An 18369-nucleotide genomic window follows, 5' to 3' on the forward strand; every position below is an offset into this window, starting at 1 on the left:
AGTTTCTCCAGCCCTGTGTCTATGGGGCCTCATGGTGTGCAGGCAGAAAGGCACATGATTTTCCCAAGACCTGTCCCTGCCCATGGGACCCTCGTGCAGATCCAAGGTAGGCTCAGGGTTGTTCTGCCTTTGGGAAAGCGGGGACAGAGCAGCAAAGCATTAATCTCAGGGGCTTGTGCTCTCTGGGCAGGGGATTTTGCCAGGAGAAACCTGGGCTCTGTCCTTCACCAGCCCGGCCCTAATGTCCCCATTGTCTTAGGGCTCATTGAGCCCCATGTGTCAGAACAGGAAGTCTTTACAGCCAGCTGCATTTGGCGGCTTTGACTTCTTCCAAGGGCTGCACTCCTCCCCTGGCAAAATGCTGATGGGCTCTTTTTTTTTTTTTTTAGTTTCTGGGAGTGGGGAGGAGGAGTTAAGTGTTGGAAGTAGGGGTGGAGCTTCTCAGGTTCGCCCACCAGGAGGCTGCAGGTTGTGATGGGCCTCATGGAGAGGCAAGGGGTAGGTTAAAGCATTTCCCATGCCCCCTGAGTGTGGGAGCAGCCAGCCTGAGCGGCCCTCCATGCCTCTCAGCGTCTCTTTGGTTGAACTCAGTGATTTACACTGCAAGGTCAGGCCATAGATTCTACGTGTGTATGTGCATCTTAGAATAAACGTGTTTGTATACATAAGCGCATGGCTATGTGAGTGTGTCAGTGTTTCTTATTTATATAGAAAGTCTCTTAGGCTGGGCGCAGTAGCTCACACCTGTAATCCCAGCACTTTGGGAGGCCAAGGTGGGCGAATCACTAGGTCAACAGATGGAGACCATCCTGGCCAACATGGTGAAACCCCGTCTCTACAAAAAATACAAAAATTAGCCTGGCGTGGTGGCAGGTGCCTGTAATCCCAGCTACTAGGGAGGCTGAGGCAGGAGAATCGCTTGAACCTGGGAGGCAGAGGTTTCAGTGAGCTGAGATCACGCCATTGCACTCCAGCCTGGTGACAGAGCACGACTGTCTCAAAAAAAAGTCTTCTATTTTACGTAAAAGATGAAAAATCTCCATATTGGTCTCTGTTTCTAGAACGTCCAGGAGAGTGGATCCTGGCCTTGATTCATATGTTTGAAGCTGGCTGGCTAGTCAGAGGGGATATTTGGGGTAAATATACTGCTGAGATAATAGGCACCACCCTTCTCTCTGATCTTTCGAATTGGATTCTGGCCAACTCCTAGTGCTCAGGAAACAGCGAGACATGGCTTGCATTATCTGCCCTGTTGGAGGCCCCATGCTCTCCCTTTCCTTTTAAATGCTTCACCTCTAAGTATACGGAAATCACTTTTCACATCTGAAGGGCCCAACTGCAGGTTGGCAAATCTCTACCTTGGTTTATTTGGCTCATCTGCCCTGACTCCATTCCCCAAGCTCTTGGCTCCCAGCCCTGACTGCAGTCCCACCATCACTTTGGCTCAGGCACCTGTGGCTCCTAAGCAACTGCTATGTTTGCATAGATCCCTCCCACCTCATCAAGACCCTCCGCTCTGGGTTCAGCCCTCTCAGTTCCAGAAAGTTCTCACTAATACTTCTGAAGTCTCCCTACCTCGTTGCTAGTAAAACTACAAGGATATAGCAAAGAGGGGCTTAATGTCCTACCATGGGGTTTTGGTTTAACTTACTGATGGGGCCCAGGCTTTGGGTTCTAAGACCAGAGGACCTCAGAATAAGGCATGACTGCTACCATGTCTTGGGTGGATGTTCAGGGTTTAGTGACACAGCTATGTGGGGAAATAATTGAGGGAGCTGAACCCCTTTATGGGCCCTCAGGACACGGTAACAGTGGGCCAACGAGGGACAAAAGGAGGGAGCAGGCTGAAGAGAAAAAAGCCATTTTAGCACCTTTCCATTTTTCTTTTTCTGTGTTGACGGTAGAGTTTGAATAGTCATCTCGTTATTCCACTGTGAGGGCTGGGAGTGCAGAGTTGTGGCCATGAAGGGTCTTGGCGGTGGGAGCCTCAGGACTCAGGCTCATTGCTGCCCATGGTTTTCTGGCTTGGCTTTGGGTCAAGGTGGGACTGTTCTGCATCCGCAGTTTTTTTACTTTGATTGTTGTGGATTTGATCCTCAAAAACTCGAGAAAGTGGATGAGAAGCCAGATAAGCTGGGAAGACACTTTCTGGAGAAAGTGTTTTGATTGTCATTTGCCATCCACCCATTCACCCATCTACTCTTCCGTCCATCCATCCATCCATCCATCCATCCATGATCCATCTATTCATCCATCCATCCATCCATCCATCCATCCATGATCCATCTATTCATCCATCATCCATCCATCCATCCATCCATCCATTCATGATCCATCTATTCATCCATGATCCATCCATGATCCATCTATTCATCCATCTATCCATCGACCCACCCATTCACTCATTTACTCAACAAATCACTGGTCTATAAATTATTTATGGGCAGGAACCATGACTTTATTCATCTTGACATTCCAGGGCCACTGTACTTGCCATATAGTAGCTGTTTAACAAATGTTAATTGAATAATATTTACTGAGTGCCTAGTTTGTGCAGGGCAATGGGGACCCATTATGTAAAGAATAATTATACTTTCTTTTCAAGGAGCTTTCAATACAGATGATAATGTCTAGATAAAAACATGCACATAAAGAACTTGGTAACTGGACAGATAGATAAATGACTTTGGAAGTTACAAATGAAGGACATGACAGTCCAGAGGAGAGTAAAATTACTTATAGTCTAGAGCGAGGGGTTGGCAATCACAGGAGGCTTCATGCAGGAGGCGGTATTGAAGTGGGGTCTTGATGGAGAAGCTGGCCCTAGATGCTAGAGACAGTGGCAGGTGCTCTCCTTACAGAGGGCAGGATTCTGATACCTAAGAGGAGTCCTTTCTTCTAGAAGTCTTCTAGGAGTGGCTCCACCCCTTTGGAATATCCTGCTGTTCTGTCTCCCTTAGGCCTCCTCATACTGGATTTTGGTCACACTCCATTTTCTGTGCAGCGTCCTGTGAAGCTGCAGCATTTCTCCCATCAGGCTGGGAGCCCCTTCTCCTGTGAATCCACCACCCAAGAGCATGGCAGGGGCAGTTGCTTCAGCTTGACAAGCATTGTTGAGCACCTACATTGTGTCAGACTCTGTGTAGGGCCATGAGGATATAAAGCTTATTGCAGTATGGTCCTCACCCTTGAGAGTGGTATAGTGTAATGTGAAAATGGTGCGTGAGTGTGGGGAGTGTAGACACATTAAATACACATTTTCCACACTTTTAGGAAAATGTTGAAAGCAATGGTGTATGCAAACACTGAGGCTCTGGAAGCATAAGGGAGAAGCATTTGCTTTTGCCAGGGATTCAAGAAAGACTCCCTGGAGGAGGTAACACCTGTGAAGCCAGCCACGTTAAAGGAGTGTGGACCTGGAGCTTGTGAGAGGGGTGCAGGGGAGGAGGGTGCTCTAGGTAGCAAGAATTTCAGAGTAAAGACAGGAAAGTGTGGCTCACTGCAGTACCAAACCAAAAGCTGCTTAGCATCACTCAAGACAGGGCAGGGAGTGGTGGGAGAGGACGCTAGAGAGAAAGGTTGAGGCCAGGATGTGGAGGACATGGGTTGGCCCATTGTCCAATTTGTTTGGGGTTTGGGCTTTATGTTCCAAGACTAGACAAGCTCAGAACAAGGCGTGTCTGAGAGATTAAGCTCAGAAACAGATGAGGAGGTAGCTCTGGGCCACCTGCTCTCAGGGTGTGGCCTGGAGGCCCATGATGTGCTTTGAATTGCAGTCTAGGAACCACCACTCTGCCCTCCCTCCCCTGCCATGCAGCTGTAATGCTAAGCCTAGGCATGGGTCTGCCTCCTCTCCCACTCTTGTTTCCTGTGAGGGTATGTTTCCAGGAACAAAGAGGTTTGCTGTCATTCCTTTGTCTCTTGGCAGAATGGTATCTCACCCCGCATGCTGGCATCCATTCCTGTGATATTTATTGAGCACTTTTCATATGCTAGGGGCTAAAAATTGCTATTTTAAAAATCCCCTTGTGTTACTTGCAGTGTCCCCTGGTCCCCTTATTTCCACTATGATTGTACCCTTTGCTTTATGTCCAACTGGATCCCCTCAAATTCCTCAGTGGAGAGAGATCCAAGCTTTTCAAATCATTGTATTGAGAAATGAATGTATTTTTCCTCTTAAACGCCTCTTTCCCAGGTTAAATGACCACTTAATGGTTGTTTTCACCTCCTCTTTTAACTTTTTTTTTTTTGAGACGGAGTCTCCCACTGTTGCCCACGCTGGAGTGTAGTGGTGCGATCTTGGCTCACTGCCACCTCTGCCTCCCTGGTTCAGCCATTCTCCTGCCTTAGCCTCTGGAGTAGCTGGGACTACAGGCGCCCGCCACCACGACTGGCTAATTTTTTGTATTTTTAATAGAGACGGGGTTTCGTCGTGTTAACCAGAATGGTCTTGATCTTCTGACCTTGTGATCCGCCTGCCTTGACCTCCCAAAGTGCTGGGATTACAGGCCTGAGCCCCGCACCCTGCCTACCTTTTGTTTTATGACAACTGTTTAATAACTTCCTAAGATCTCTTGGGAATTCTCCAGCGAGGACAAGGTTGTGATTTTTGCTGTGCACAAGCCTCTGGTTTGAGCAGGCACGCCAGCCAGACATGATTCAGCACAAATATAAACGGACAGCTCTCATCCATGCAGAGGAATCTTATGTAAATAGAGGCTTATTCAGGGCAAACCTTTTTTTTTTTTTTTTCATTTTTACTGTTATGTTTATTTTCTCTGTAAGTGCTTTGTGAATGGTGTCCCTTCAGTTTATTCTTACAGCAGGACAAGGAAATGAGTTATTTAAAACTAGGAAGCTGGCTGGCATAGTGGCCCATGTCTATAATCCCAGCACTTTGGGAGGCTGAAGTGGGCGGATTGCTTGAGCCTAGGAGTTCAAGACCAACCTGGGTTACATAGAGAGACCCTGTCTCTGCAAAAAAAAAAAAAAAAAAAAAAAAAAATAGCTGGGCATGGTGGTGCATGCCTGTGTCCCAGCTACTTGGGAGGCTGAGGTGGGAGGATGGCTTGAGTCTGGGAGGTTGAGGTTGCAGCGAGCTGAGATTGCGCCACTGCACTCCAGCCTGGGCAACAGAGTGAGACACTCCCTCTCTCTCTCTCAAAACAAAAACAAAAACAAACCAACCCCCCTCCCCACCACCACCACCAAACCCATGCCTTACCATTCTCTTCCTCAGGCAGGACTGATGGAAGTCAAGAGCTAAAGAAGGGAATAGAATCTTAGCTTGCATTGAAAGAAGCATGGTGCCCCCATCACAGACAGGAAGGGGCTTCCTATTAGTTCTGGTGCACATGAAGCCCCCTTTGAGTACCCTATCTTAGCACTGTAGTTTTAAGAGATCCATTACATATTAAAGTGGGTGCAGAGAATAGTCCTGGAAATCATGTGTACTGAGGACTGGGAAAAACAACTGGGTCTATCCAACTGGGAGGTTGGTGTCTGTGAACTCCACAGTATTTTCTAATATTGGAAGGGTTGTGATACAGAAGCCAGGGGAGTTTGTGTGTTTTACTCTGGAAGGCCAGGCAAGAGCAAATTCATCTCAACTCAGTTCCCATCTGCTGAAGGCCTGCCAAGGCCATAGGCTGATGGACACAAAGGCAGGGAAGACAGGTGGTAACACCGCTCAGCAGGGAATCTCAGCTGGGAGCAGGTGTCCAGCGGTGGAAGGGGCAGGAGCTTGAGACCTGAGGCTGAGAGGCCCCAGTTAGGGTTGCTGTTGTGTCAGGACTGCAAGGGTTCTGAGAATGCACATGGATGCAAGTGTCTCTCGATTGAGTGAATAGTGTGTCTTTTTATATACATGTATTACCACTTTCAAATGTATATGATTATGAACTGCAATTTTATTTAAAAGTGTTGCTAAATTCTTAGTAAAAAGTGTATGTTCTCAAAGGATACTGGAAGTATGAGTTCTGACATGTGTGAAGGTCAATGTAATTTTGTGTGTGTTAAAAGAGGCCTTCACACCCAGAGAGGTATGGGTGTCATGCCATGACGGACAGGTGACTGGGGCTCCTGCTGACCAAAATTTCACTGATCCTATAAGAGGAATTGGGCTCCCATGGAATGGAGTGGAAGGCGTGAAAGCTAGATCCATGAAGGCCTTCCTTGGGTCAGGGTGGGGTCTTGCTGGCCTGGGCAAGTTAGGAGATTTGATGAATTGCCTTCCATGAGGATCTTGAAGAGTAGGAGTGGCCAGGTGGATTCTGCCTCGAGGTAGAGGAGTGGACTAGAGAGCCTCCTGGCCGTAGCACCCTATGAATCTCTAATTTCACACATTGCAATCCAGTGACTCACTCTTCTCTCCAGGGAGAAAGCTCTTAAGGAGCTTAGTTAATAAACTTCAGATAATTCAGGTGTTGGAGGTGACTGTAAACCAACTCTATTTTCTCAAAGTGTTTATTAGGCCCTCCAAGTTTAGAGGGCTGGGCCCAACCAATACGAATTTCAACTCACTGATTATCTCCTCCCCTTCCACCACTTCCTTCACTCACAACTCTGATCAGAGTTGACATTCTAGTCCTGTGAATATATTCCCCAATCTTTGTTTTGCTCCCTGTCCTCTCAAAGGCCAAGCCATGTCTTCTCTGCTATCCCGATCCCAAGAGTAAGGATAGATTATGCCCTTCTTCCCTTTCCTTCCACCATCTGTTGGGGAGGTCCTAGACCCAGGACTAGCTGATGACAGCAGTGATTGTGATGTTGTTTCTCAAAGATTCTTCTCCAAGATAATTCCTTCTAAAGGAATGACAAGCATGATTCAGAATCAGTGGGCTCTGGCAATGGCTGAGATCTCCCCCACTGGGGGCACTAAGTACCCTGAATCACTACGGGTTTAAGAATTCCTAGAGACTCATTGCCCTGGAACCTAGGCCCCACACGTGACCAAGCAGCAGCCTCATTTCTGTCTGGCATAAAGGCAGGTCCTCCATCCTGCTCTCTTAGATATTATAAGAAAAAATATGGCCTACTTTTTGTAATATGTTTCCTTTTTTCTTTTTTTTCTTTTTTTGTTGAGAATGGTCTTGTTCTGTTGTCCAGGCTGGAGTGCCATGGTGGAATCATAGCTCACTGCAGCCTTGACCTCCCAGGCTCAAGTGATCCTCCAACCTCAGCCTCTCGAGCACCTGGGTCTATAGGCACATGACACCACACCCGGCTAATCTTTGTATTTTTTTGTAGAGATGGTGTTTTGCCATGTTTCTAAGGCTGGTCTGAAACTTCTGGGCTCAAGCAATCTGCCCACCTCAGCCTTGCCAAGTGCTGGGGTTACAGGCATGAGCCACCACACTTGGCCTCATGATATGTTTCTTGAAACACTGGCAGATATTTCATGCATCTAGCTATGTTCCCGTGAGATCTAGAGGGTCAGAGATGATTGATCATCTTTTACGGTTAGTGATGCTGAAATGCATAGAATTTAAACAGCCTTGGTCGTACTTAGTCATGGGGAGGATCTGGTCTAGCCCTGGGATTGGTTCATTGCCTCTGAGGGAGCAAAGAGGAGAGGAGCCTGTGTGGCCACCCTCTGGGCCAGGGCTAACTTCACAGTCCATGGGCAGAACTTACAGAAAATCAGGGATATAAGTCAGATGCTGGAGAGGGGATCCCAGCAATGAACGGGACAGATTGTGTGACCTCGAACGTCTAGTCAACTTCAACTTGATTCTGTAATTGGTTGATTCTTGATTGATTGGTTCTTGATTCTGTGATTCTACTTTTTTTTTTCCCCTGAGGAGGTGACATTCATTTTGCATGTACATTTTTCTAAATCTGAACACCAAATTTGAGAAGTCCGGATTCCTCACATTGAAATAATCTCAATTAGCTTGTACTACCTCATGCAATGGGAGTTGAACTAGCTTTCAACCAGTTTTATCTGGTTGTAATCCAGTAAAAGGGCTTAACCATTAATTCATTAATAATTAATTGATGGACTCATTCATTTTTTCAACAAACCAAACTTTATGACACTTACTATTGGCAAAGCATTGTGCTTTGGTCCAAGGGACCCAGTGTATTAACAAGACTGGAAACTCCTGGAGAGCTTATGGTTTTATCCTGGGGAGGAGCTAGGATGTTGCACAGCCTGGCAGGTAACACATGGGAGAGATACAGATAAAATGGAAGAACCAGGCCACTGAAGAAAATTTTATTTCCTTTGCACTTGGGCCACTCCCAGCCCTAACCAGTGAGTGTTGAAGTCTCTGTCCTTTTCCCCAGTTCTAAGGAGGCTCCTGCCAGGGCCATACAGACCACACCCTTAGAAGGGCCCAATGTGCAGCAGACAGAACAAAAAAAGGCCTGTCCTGGAGCGATAAGCAGCTAACTTGGCCAGCTCCAGAGTGAGCAGGATGGCTTTTCTCTTGGACAAACCAAGCCCAGTCATAAGCCTCTGGACAATCCCAGACAGGCAGAGTTTCAGGCTTTTGGAGTCAGACATGTTCCACAGTGCTGCCGGCTCTGCCACATCTGGCTTTCTGGGGTTTAGAGGGGCGTGGGCGACTCTCAGGAGCACATCTCTCAACCAGAAAATGGTCCCACGGGAGCCCCGTGTGTTTTGTCCATGACTGGGTCTCTAGGGTTTTGCACAGGGCCTGGCACACATTCGGCAGTCTGTAAATATTTGCTGAATTTGTTTTGACTTGATGTTTGAGCTTCTCGTTCCCTAGGCCTTAAGCTAAAACCAGAGAAATGCCAAAATGTGGGGAGCAAGAAAGGAAGCCATAGAGAAACCCCAAGATGTGTAATAGTGTACAATTTCTTTGGGAAGTTTTAAAGAGAAACAAACATCAGGCATGTTGGATTTTGCCAGTGTCTGGTCAACATGCATAGGTGTTAACTTGACTTTTTCTCTGAAGATAGTCATAAACCAAACACCGCTACCTCCTGAACTAAAGCTTGGGGTATAGGGAGAACCCAGGAGGCATATTTGTGATAGTTCTGGGCTTTGTTTCCAGGAAGGGAGAAGGAGAGGTCAGCGCTTCATCCCAAAGCCCAGCACAGAGCTGGGCACATACTGTGCACTCAATAATTGTGGAGAGACCTGCATCAATCCTTCCATTAAGACACTTTCCCAGAGCTGTGAGTGGGCTCCACTGTCTCTACTGCTCAGAGAAGCAGAACCTCCTCACGCCTCCACTCTATCCTTTCCAGAGCTGGGCACAGCTCTGTGGGGCCCAGGGGCAGCTAACAGGCAGAGGGACGGCTGCTGAGCACCTGATGCAGGTGAGTGTGCCTCCTGGCTCCCGTCAGATAAAGCTAAGAGGTGGCCATGCCCAAACATGGGGCAATGCCAGGCACCACCCCCTCGCCAGGTAAGCCTGCCACCTTAGCACTTTTGCCATTTCAGATTATTTTCAAGGTGTGTTCGGTAGCCTGGAATAAACTTATTGCCTTGGAGGCAAACCTAACCCATGAATATTTGGGATTAATTATCTCTCCTTCATTTGAGCCCAACAACCTCCTCAAATGTATATAAAAGGATTTATTTTGCACAGGTCTTCAGTTCCCATCCCTTTTCCTCTGACTGTCAGTGTCCCTGCTTAACTTACACTCTTCTCTTCACCAAGCTCTTCACCATGAGCAGACAAGCCAGCAAGACATCTGGTGGCGGGAGCCAGGGTTTCTCTGGCCACTCTGCTGTGGTCTCCGGCAGCAGCAGGATGAGCTGTGTGACCCGCTCTGGGGTAGCTGGCGGAGGAGCCTATGGCTTCCGGAGCGGAGCAGGTGGCTTTGGCAGTCGCAGCCTCTACAACCTGGGTGGCAACAAGAGCATCTCCATCAGCGTGGCAGCTGGTGGCTCCCGGGCTGGAGGCTTTGGGGGAGGCCGTAGCAGTTGTGGCTTTGCAGGTGGCTATGGAGGTGGCTTTGGTGGTGGCTTTGGTGGTGTCAGAGGAATGGGAGGTGGTTTTGGTGGAGCTGGTGGCTTTGGAGGGGCTGGTGGCTTTGGAGGGGCTAGTGGCTTTGGAGGGGCTGGTGGCTTTGGTGGTCCTGGTGGCTTTGGTGGGCCCGGCAGCTTTGGCAGTCCTGGTGGCTTTGGCCCTGGGGGCTTTCCTGGTGGAATTCAGGAAGTGACTATCAACCAGAGTCTCCTGCAGCCCCTCAATGTGGAGATCGACCCCCAGATTGGTCAAGTAAAGGCCCAGGAGCGGGAACAGATCAAGACCCTCAACAACAAGTTTGCCTCCTTCATTGACAAGGTGATGAAGCTCTGACTGGCCATCTCTTCCTGGGCTGGAGACTTTGAATTTGATCTTTGGGACACAGTGTTTAAATGTTTCTTGGATGGGCCAGACTGGAGGGTGAGGAGTTAGGTGGAACTCTAGGGTCTGGGAAGATATTCAGGGTTGAGGAGTTTGTCCACATGGTCAAGTGAGGGGAGGTGTGGAAAGAAAACAGTCCCCTATATGGACTTGAGCACCGCACATCCTGTTTGTCGGAATCTCTGCTGAAACTTCCAGTCATTGCCTTACTAAGGCCCAGGCTGGCAGGACAGGCAACCCAAGGCAAGGGCCACGGCCACCATCAGGGAAGGGTCCACTGAGAATGGGAGGCTTTTCAAATATAAGCTGTCCTCTGAGGCTTTCCAGGAAGCCCTTTCCCCTACATGTTGCTGTGCCAGGCAGAGGAGGCTGATCACCTGGATGAGGGATCAGGAGCATAAGAACCTTAGTCCCAAGGGAGTGCAGAGAAATGGGTGACTGTGCACTCCTACTCAGCCCAGTCAGGAAGACAAGAGTGCTCGGTGAGCTTCTCCAGACCAAGACAGCTCTCATGGGGCTGCTGTCCAGGCTCAAGAGAGGTGTTGTCATGCTAACTATGGCATGCCAGCCAGCGTCGCTTCCCAGCATCACTTCACTGTTTTTGAAGAGCTAACATGTCAGTAGAGTCATGGGTGGAAATGGTGCTGCTGAGGTTTATGTGCATTTTTGCAGAGTGTACTGTAGTTTTGAAAGTTGAGATAGGGTCATGAAGTCCTCAGGAACACCAAGGGGTCAACCTTACAATTCTATTGCTTTCTGGTAGGAGCCACTTCTGGTTTCCCCTTCCTTTGTGACTTTCCCAACCACACTGCAAGTGTAGTGTCCTGACTGATCACCCATCTGACCATAATCTCTCTGACTACAGCAGAAGCCTACTTTGCATCTTTTCTAGGCCTTTGCGCTGGGGGCCCAGGAGATAGACACCTGGTCCTACCTGAGTGAAGGCCCCTCTGCTCCTCTGCTACAAGTGTTACCTGATGTTGCTTCCTGCAACCATTGCAGGTACGGTTCCTGGAGCAACAGAACAAGGTCCTGGAGACCAAGTGGAACCTGCTCCAGCAGCAGAGCACAAGTTCCATCTCAGGTACCAACAACCTTGAGCCTCTTTTTGAGAATCATATCAACTACCTGCGGAGCTACCTGGACAACATCCTTGGGGAGAGAGGGCGCCTGGACTCTGAGATAGGAATATGCAGGACCTGGTAGAGGACTTCAAGAAAAAGTGAGTGATGGGAGGAGTGGGACGATGCCATGGCCCACCCTGTCTCAGAGTCTTGGCCCCTTCTACGTGCCTCCTGACTGCTGGGCAGTGGTGTCACCTGGCCCGTTTCCCTCTCCTTACCTTCATGAAGGACAACTTGGTTCATTCAGTTTCCCCTCACCTTCCTTCTCCAAGCATAGTGCTTTGCAAATAAAATTGTGGCAAGAGGAATGAGTTTAGGCTGGGCATGGTGGCTCATGCCTGTAATCCCAGCACTCTGGGAGGCCGAGGTGGGCAAATCATTTGAGATCAGGGGTTTGAGACCAGCTTGGCCAACATGGTGAAATCTCATCTGTACTAAAAATACAAAAATTAGCTGGCTGTGGTGGCACACACCTGTAATCCCAGATACTTGGGTAGCTGAGGCAACAGAATTGCTTGAACCCTGGAGATGGAAGTTGCAGTGAGCCAAGATTGCACCACTGCACTCCAACCTGGGCGACAGAGCGAGATTACGTCTAAAAACAAAACAAAACAGAAACAAAAACAAAAAAACCGGATGAGTTTAGAGTCGGGGAAGCATTTTCTCATGAGCCAGGTTGGGGAAGATCCTAGTTCTGGCATCCGAAAGATTCTGGGACAACTCATGGTATGGTGATCAACTCTCCAGAGGTTTACCTGGGACTGAGGGGTTTCCTGGGCTGCAGAACTTTTAGTGCTAAAACCAGACAGTTTGCCTGGGCAAACTGACATGGTTGGTCCCCCTAACTAACAGGGAGATAGTAAAGAGGATGTGCTCATCTGAGAGGGGTGGGATAGGGATGGAGGGATGGAAGAGATGAACTTTCAGAGTTCCAAGGAACAATGGTGTTTACGATGACCTCAAAACCAAACTCAGCTTTTTCTTTTTTACTCACACAGATATGAGGATGAAATCAATAAACGTACAGCTGCTGAGAATGAATTTGTGACTCTGAAGAAGGTAAGGGCTGTATGTGAGTTTTCCGGGCTTGTAGCTTCAGGTTTCTGGCTGGGTTGGGGAATCTCCTCACTCCACTGCCACAGAGCTGCCAAGTTCAGACCTTTGGAGCAATAAACAGAAGTCAGGTGCACCTTAGTCTGGAAGATCTCTAAAAAAGTTAGTTCATCAGTCTTTAGTTTTTTAGTAGAATTGAACTTAGACCATCCTAATGAGATACAAATTGTCCGTTCAAGTGGAGACTGGTTTTGGACAAGGACCATCACTTCACCAGTCCCCTCTGCTGTTTCTTGCTGCAGTTGTGGTTTGTTGTTTGTTCCTTGGGGGAATAAGGCCTTTATGCTCTTCTTTTCTCAGGATGTGGACCGTGCCTATATGAACAAGGTGGAGCTTCAGGCCAAAGTGGATGCCTTGATAGATGAGATCAACTTCCTGAGGACCCTCTACGATGCTGTGAGGATGTTACCTACTAAGAAGGGACAGAGGGAGAGTGAGATGTTTCCAGATTTGAGGCTGGTGTATTTTGGTATCTAGGCCCCAGAAGACATCTGGGATGAGCCGGGAGAAGAGGACCCTTGGAAGGGATTCCACAGGATAGGCTGCAGACATGGGGTTCTCTGAGTGGCTGGGGGGCTGGGGACAGAGTGTGGCCGATACATACGTGGAGCAATGAATCAGTGAATGAGACTGTTGATCAGGAGTCTCTCAGGGCCCTGTGTGCTTGTTATAGAGACCCCAAAAGTGAACAAACTTCCTCTGTGTTGACAGGAGCTATCTCAGATGCAGAGCCACATCAGTGACACATCTGTGGTGCTGTCCATGGATAATAATCGTTCCCTGGACCTGGACAGCATCATTGCTGAAGTTCGTGCACAGTATGAGGATATCGCTCAGAGAAGCAAGGCCGAAGCTGAGGCCCTGTACCAGACCAAGGTGGGTGCTAGGCACCTCTTAGAGGATCCACTGGAGGTTTCAGAGAGGCTGTGGCCTATTGGACAGCTGGGTAGTGAGATCCCAGTGGTCACTGGGTGAATGCCTTTTGGTTTTACCCTCTGAAGACATCCTTCTAATGGTGGTTCAGTTGCAGAAAGTCTTGCCCCTGGGGGAGCTGGTTGCCTGCTATGTGGGACTGACTCCAGCTTGCTCAGGAACTACAGGGTAGGAAAATCTTCTACCACAACAACCCAGATGTTCTCTTTCCTGCTGCCTTGGGGGTGTCCCTGCTGAAACACAATGCAGTCATTTTAGCAAATGCTTACTGAGCTTCTCAAGGTTTGGTGGGTGATGTCATAGGTATAGAAACAATTCAATCAAAGCTGCAGGAATACCCCATCTTCCCTTCTGTTCTCTAGTTGGGGGAGCTACAGACTACAGCTGGCAGGCATGGGGATGACTTAAGAAATACCAAGAGCGAGATCATAGAGCTCAACAGAATGATCCAGAGGCTGCGGGCAGAGATCGAGAGTATCAAGAAGCAGGTGGGATGGTCATGGATGTTGGCTCCTGGGATGACTGCTGAGGGGTGGGGGCTAGGATCTCAGGACTCCTCCCTTGGAATAGACGTCTGGAGGTCATCTCAGGCTGGCTGACCCACAGGGCACTATCTCCATAAATGGAGACAAGATGGAGGCACTAGGGGAGGAGGAATGTTCCCTGACTTTTAGATGGGATAATCCATTGCATGTAAGGAGGGGCCTGGGGCCCTCTTACTGAGCTCGTCCCTCCTACCTCCCTTGCCCCAGAATGTCAACCTGCAGACAGCCATTGCGGAGGCTGAGCAGCGTGGGGAGATGGCCCTCAAGGATGCCAATGCCAAGCTCCAAGAGCTGCAGGCTGCTCTACAGCAGGCAAAGGACGACCTGGCGCGGCTGCTACGTGACTACCAGGAGCTGATGAATGTCAAGCTGGCCCTGGACATGGAGATTGCCACCTACCGCAAGCTGCTGGAGGGTGAGGAATACAGGTGAGCCTCTAGTCCCATTTTCCCACAACTCCTGTCTCAAGTCATATGTCAAGGGCCAGATAAGTGACCAAGTAACTGGGGATGGAGCCCTGCTATATAAAGAGAGGCTTTGCAGTGAAGATTTGCCTCTACCAGCCCACTCCTTCTCAGGCAGCCAAAGCACGTATGCAACGGGTGCCCACAGGCTCTCCTTGCTACGGCCCAAAGAGGGGTGGAGAAAGTTTACTGATGTGCCAGGCTTCTCGGTTCAGCTCTGGTTGCTATTCATGCCCTTGGGCCATGGACTTGTTGGTGTGTGCTTTGTAACGGGGCCTACTTTCTCTTGCCTTCTCAAACAGGATGTCTGGAGAGTGTCCCAGCGCTGTCAGCATCTGTAAGTACCGAAAGTAGCCAAGAAAATGAGAATTAATTCTGAAGTATCTGCACTAATTCAGGGTAGTAGCAACTAATTTAAACATATTTTTATGGAAGTTGGAGGGGTTTTCTGGGAGAGGAGAGGGAAGCGATTGGCTTTTGTGATTGTTCTGGGTTCAGGGCACTTTTGATAGGCTTCAACGGCCAATGTGGAAGATCCATAGGGGGCCCCTTGATGGGAGGAGAAATTCAGAGGCTAGATCCCCTCCCAGGGGGTCATCAAGATTGTACTGTGGGAGGAACCACTGGCTAATTCATAATGGCTTAATGGCAGGGGAGTGAGTAGCTAGTGGCCATGGAACGGCTCGTTGTGACTATCCTGTGCAAAGCTGCCTTGGTCAGCTCTGGATAGTCCCGGGCCCGCTGGATCATTGATGATAACACAGCAGCTGGCCTGGGCACCCGCGCTGATCGCTGTCCTGTCCTCTCCCCCACAGCCGTGGTCAGCAGCAGCACGACTTCCGCCTCCGCAGGTGGCTATGCAGGAGGTTACGGCGGAGGCGTGGGCGGTGGCTTAGGAGGTGGCCTTGGCGCGGGCGGAGGCTCAAGCAGTGGCTTTGGCCGGGGAGGCGGCGGTGGACTCGGCGGTGGAATCGGCGGTGGACTTGGCGGCGGCAGCAGCGGCGGTTTCAGCGGTGGCAGCGGCTTTGGCTCCAGCTCCGGCGCCCGCTATGGAGTCAGTGGGGGGGGCTTCAGCTCGGCCAGCAACCGGGGCGGCAGCATCAAGTTCTCCCAGTCCTCCCAGTCCTCTCAGCGCTACTCCAGATAAAGAGTACGCATCAGCATTGCAGCCACCCCAGCGCTTCCCCTCCGCTCCCCACGCCCCCATATCGGCAACACCCCCAGCGCCACCCCTTGCTTCCCAAGAACGTGGCTCTACGCTGGAAGGTTGGTGGCCTCTTGCTCCTCCTTCCAGATCCCTGGCCAAGCCCAGCCACGAGAATTTCAGGCTCCCCTCTCTGGCTCCAGCCTGTGCCTGTGATTGTACAGGTGTGGCCTAGGCCGCCACCTTCTGCTGTCCCGGGGTCCCTTCCCTGGGTGGGATGTTCACTACAGCTCTGATGTATATAGCATACAGCCCCCTCCGCCCCTCCGGTCTTTCTCCAATAAAGTGCACTGTTTCACTCCGGGCCTCTGAGTATTCGTTCCATGTCCTTCTCCTCAGGGCACTGAGCTCCCTGGTCACCTCCCTGGCCTCCCTGCCTCTGCCTCTCCCATGTGGGCTCTGTGATCCACAGAGTAGCTGCAGAACTCTTCCTCTGAAACAGAGGCAGTTTGTCTTCTTCATACGTTGTGCGGATCCAGTTGTTCGCTATTCTGTGAGCACTGTGGGGAGGGAGAGGTTCTGCTCTGGATGCTGTGTACCCTGTGTACCCTCACTGTCCTTGGTGGTGAAGGCTGGGCCATGCAGACATCTATCTCCTCCCTGCCTTCTCTCATGTGGGGGAACTAAGAGGGCCTTGGGGACAGAGGGTTTCTTCCCTTGGTGTTGATTCTCACTCCAGCTGACATCGTGAAAGCTTTTCCCCCATCAAAGTGCTCCGGGAAAGTGCGGGCTGCTGGAAGCCCAGGGATGGAGAGGTTTCCCCAGAGCAGCCTATTCAAAGTCTGACCCAGGAACACCATTCTGTTGAGACACTCCGCAATAAAAGGTTCCACGCCCATTACATCTTTTCTTTTTGGAGCATATGTTAGAGTTTCTAAGAAGTTCAGTAGCAAGGAAAACCTGTTAGCTTCCTTGAATCCAGCATTTCCTGCAGAGGCCCCCATTCCTGCACCTAAGCACTGTGCATGCACTTGGAGCCTGAAAGTATGTGCACCAGCCATGAGAGTTCTTGTCATCCTGGCCTCTGCCCTGCACCAAGAAGTTCTGAGAATGTGTTAGTTGGCCATGGGAGTGCTGTCCAGAAGGTCACTGCTGGAAAGGACTCAGAAACAAGGAGTCCAAGGCCTTTGCTTCAAAATGAAAAGACCGAGGCTCAGAGAGGAAGGTGACTCCTCTAGGGTCTTATAGCATGTGAATGCCTGAGCTGGGAATGAAGGCCCGCATCCCAAGTCTAGAGCTCCTTCCACTTCCCCACACTGTCTTTGAGGATGCCTTCCAGGCATGCCACACTGCCCAGGCACCCGGAGAGAACACACAGGCTGTGGAATAGAAATGTGTAGTCAGGCCAGGCCAGGGAAGCAGTATTTCCATCCTTGGACAAGGTTGAATTTATTTTAGAGATGACGAATGGCAGATACATAAAGAAAACCTGCAACTGGCGGTTGAAGAGATTCAGTGTGGAAATCTAGCTGGTTCCACTTTTTGAAGGAGGTGGGATTTAGGAGCTGTTACTTCACGTTTGGGTAGGAAGGTACTTTTTCTGGTTGGTATCCTTCTGTGGAAAGAAGTAGGAGACATAGGTGGGGAGGCTCAGTGCCCGACCCAGTTTAGGGGGTTGGCCCTATGGGACTGTGCCAGGCCAGTCATGGGGCAGCTGCTTCACCCTGGGCAAAGTCTTTATCATTGAATTCCTTCCTTCACTCATTCAACAAATATTCATTAAGTGTTTATTTTCTGTCTGGAACTGGGCTAAATTCTGGAGATGAATTGGTGAGCAAGAAATCAGATGTTGACCCCACCCTCATTTTAGTAAGGGAGTCAACAAAAAAAGTAAGCAAACCAAATGAACAAAATAAATTTAAGTTGTGGGAAGTATATAAAGAAATGAAACTAGGGGCTGAGTTGGATGAGTGCCAGGACTGGTTAATGGACTGGATGGAGGTGGGGAGGTTAACGGAAAGGGGAGATTCAACCAGGATGCCCAGTTTCCCAGTATGAGCACTTGGGTGGTTGGTGCCATTTACTGACGTGAGTGGAGGGGTGGGAGGGCGGGATAGATGTGGAGAGAAACTTCAGCTCTGCTTTAGACAAGCAGGAGCTGCTCATGAGATAGCCACGTGAGACGTCCAGGTGAGATGTGAGCCTGTAGATTCAGAAGGGGGCCCCATCAGGGCTAGACACTCGCATCTGGACATCATCAGCTTAAGGGTGGATTTTAAAGCCATGGAAACTAATGAGTTTTTCCAGAGAGAGGGTGGAGAAGAGGGCCCATGCTGAGAACCAATGCGGACTGGAATGTAGAGTCAGGGACAGGAGTGCAATCGACCAGATGGTGGAGCCTGGGCCATGTTCTTCAGCGTGTCCCCACTTGAGCAGTCAGGGGGTTTCTAAATTGGCTCCAAGGAAAGCCCAGTGCAGGCCTGGCCTTCCTGGGGACTATGTACACTGGTTTCCAGTCTCACTTTCAGACAGTGACCTTTGTTTTTTGCTGTTCCTCCCTGGACCTATGCTCACTGGCCGTGTTTCTCCTGTGGGGTTTACAGGAACTCCTGCTACCTAAGTAACCACTAGTGGTGAGGTGGTGGGGTGGGGCTCCACGCAGCTTCTTAAAGGACAGCCTGGCACAGGAGGAGTGGGGCGGGGAGGCTATTTCTT

At 49.7% G+C, this 18369-nt stretch overlaps 1 protein-coding gene across 1 annotated transcript; it reads left to right on the forward strand.

Annotated features, from left to right (window-relative positions):
• The first annotated feature begins 9647 nt into the window (after positions 1 to 9647).
• Positions 9648 to 15830, forward strand: KRT3 (keratin 3). Its single transcript, XM_033221978.1, is given in 10 exon segments — positions 9648 to 10268; positions 11334 to 11511; positions 11514 to 11553; positions 12454 to 12514; positions 12869 to 12964; positions 13280 to 13444; positions 13864 to 13989; positions 14254 to 14474; positions 14813 to 14847; positions 15326 to 15830. Coding segments are annotated over 10 exon segments (1875 nt in total). The 3' UTR covers positions 15658 to 15830.
• Positions 15831 to 18369: the final 2539 nt, after the last annotated feature.

This window comes from Trachypithecus francoisi, unplaced genomic scaffold (genome assembly GCF_009764315.1).
Source record: "Trachypithecus francoisi isolate TF-2019V2 unplaced genomic scaffold, Tfra_2.0 Lachesis_group11, whole genome shotgun sequence".
NCBI classification, from domain to species: domain Eukaryota; kingdom Metazoa; phylum Chordata; class Mammalia; order Primates; family Cercopithecidae; genus Trachypithecus; species Trachypithecus francoisi.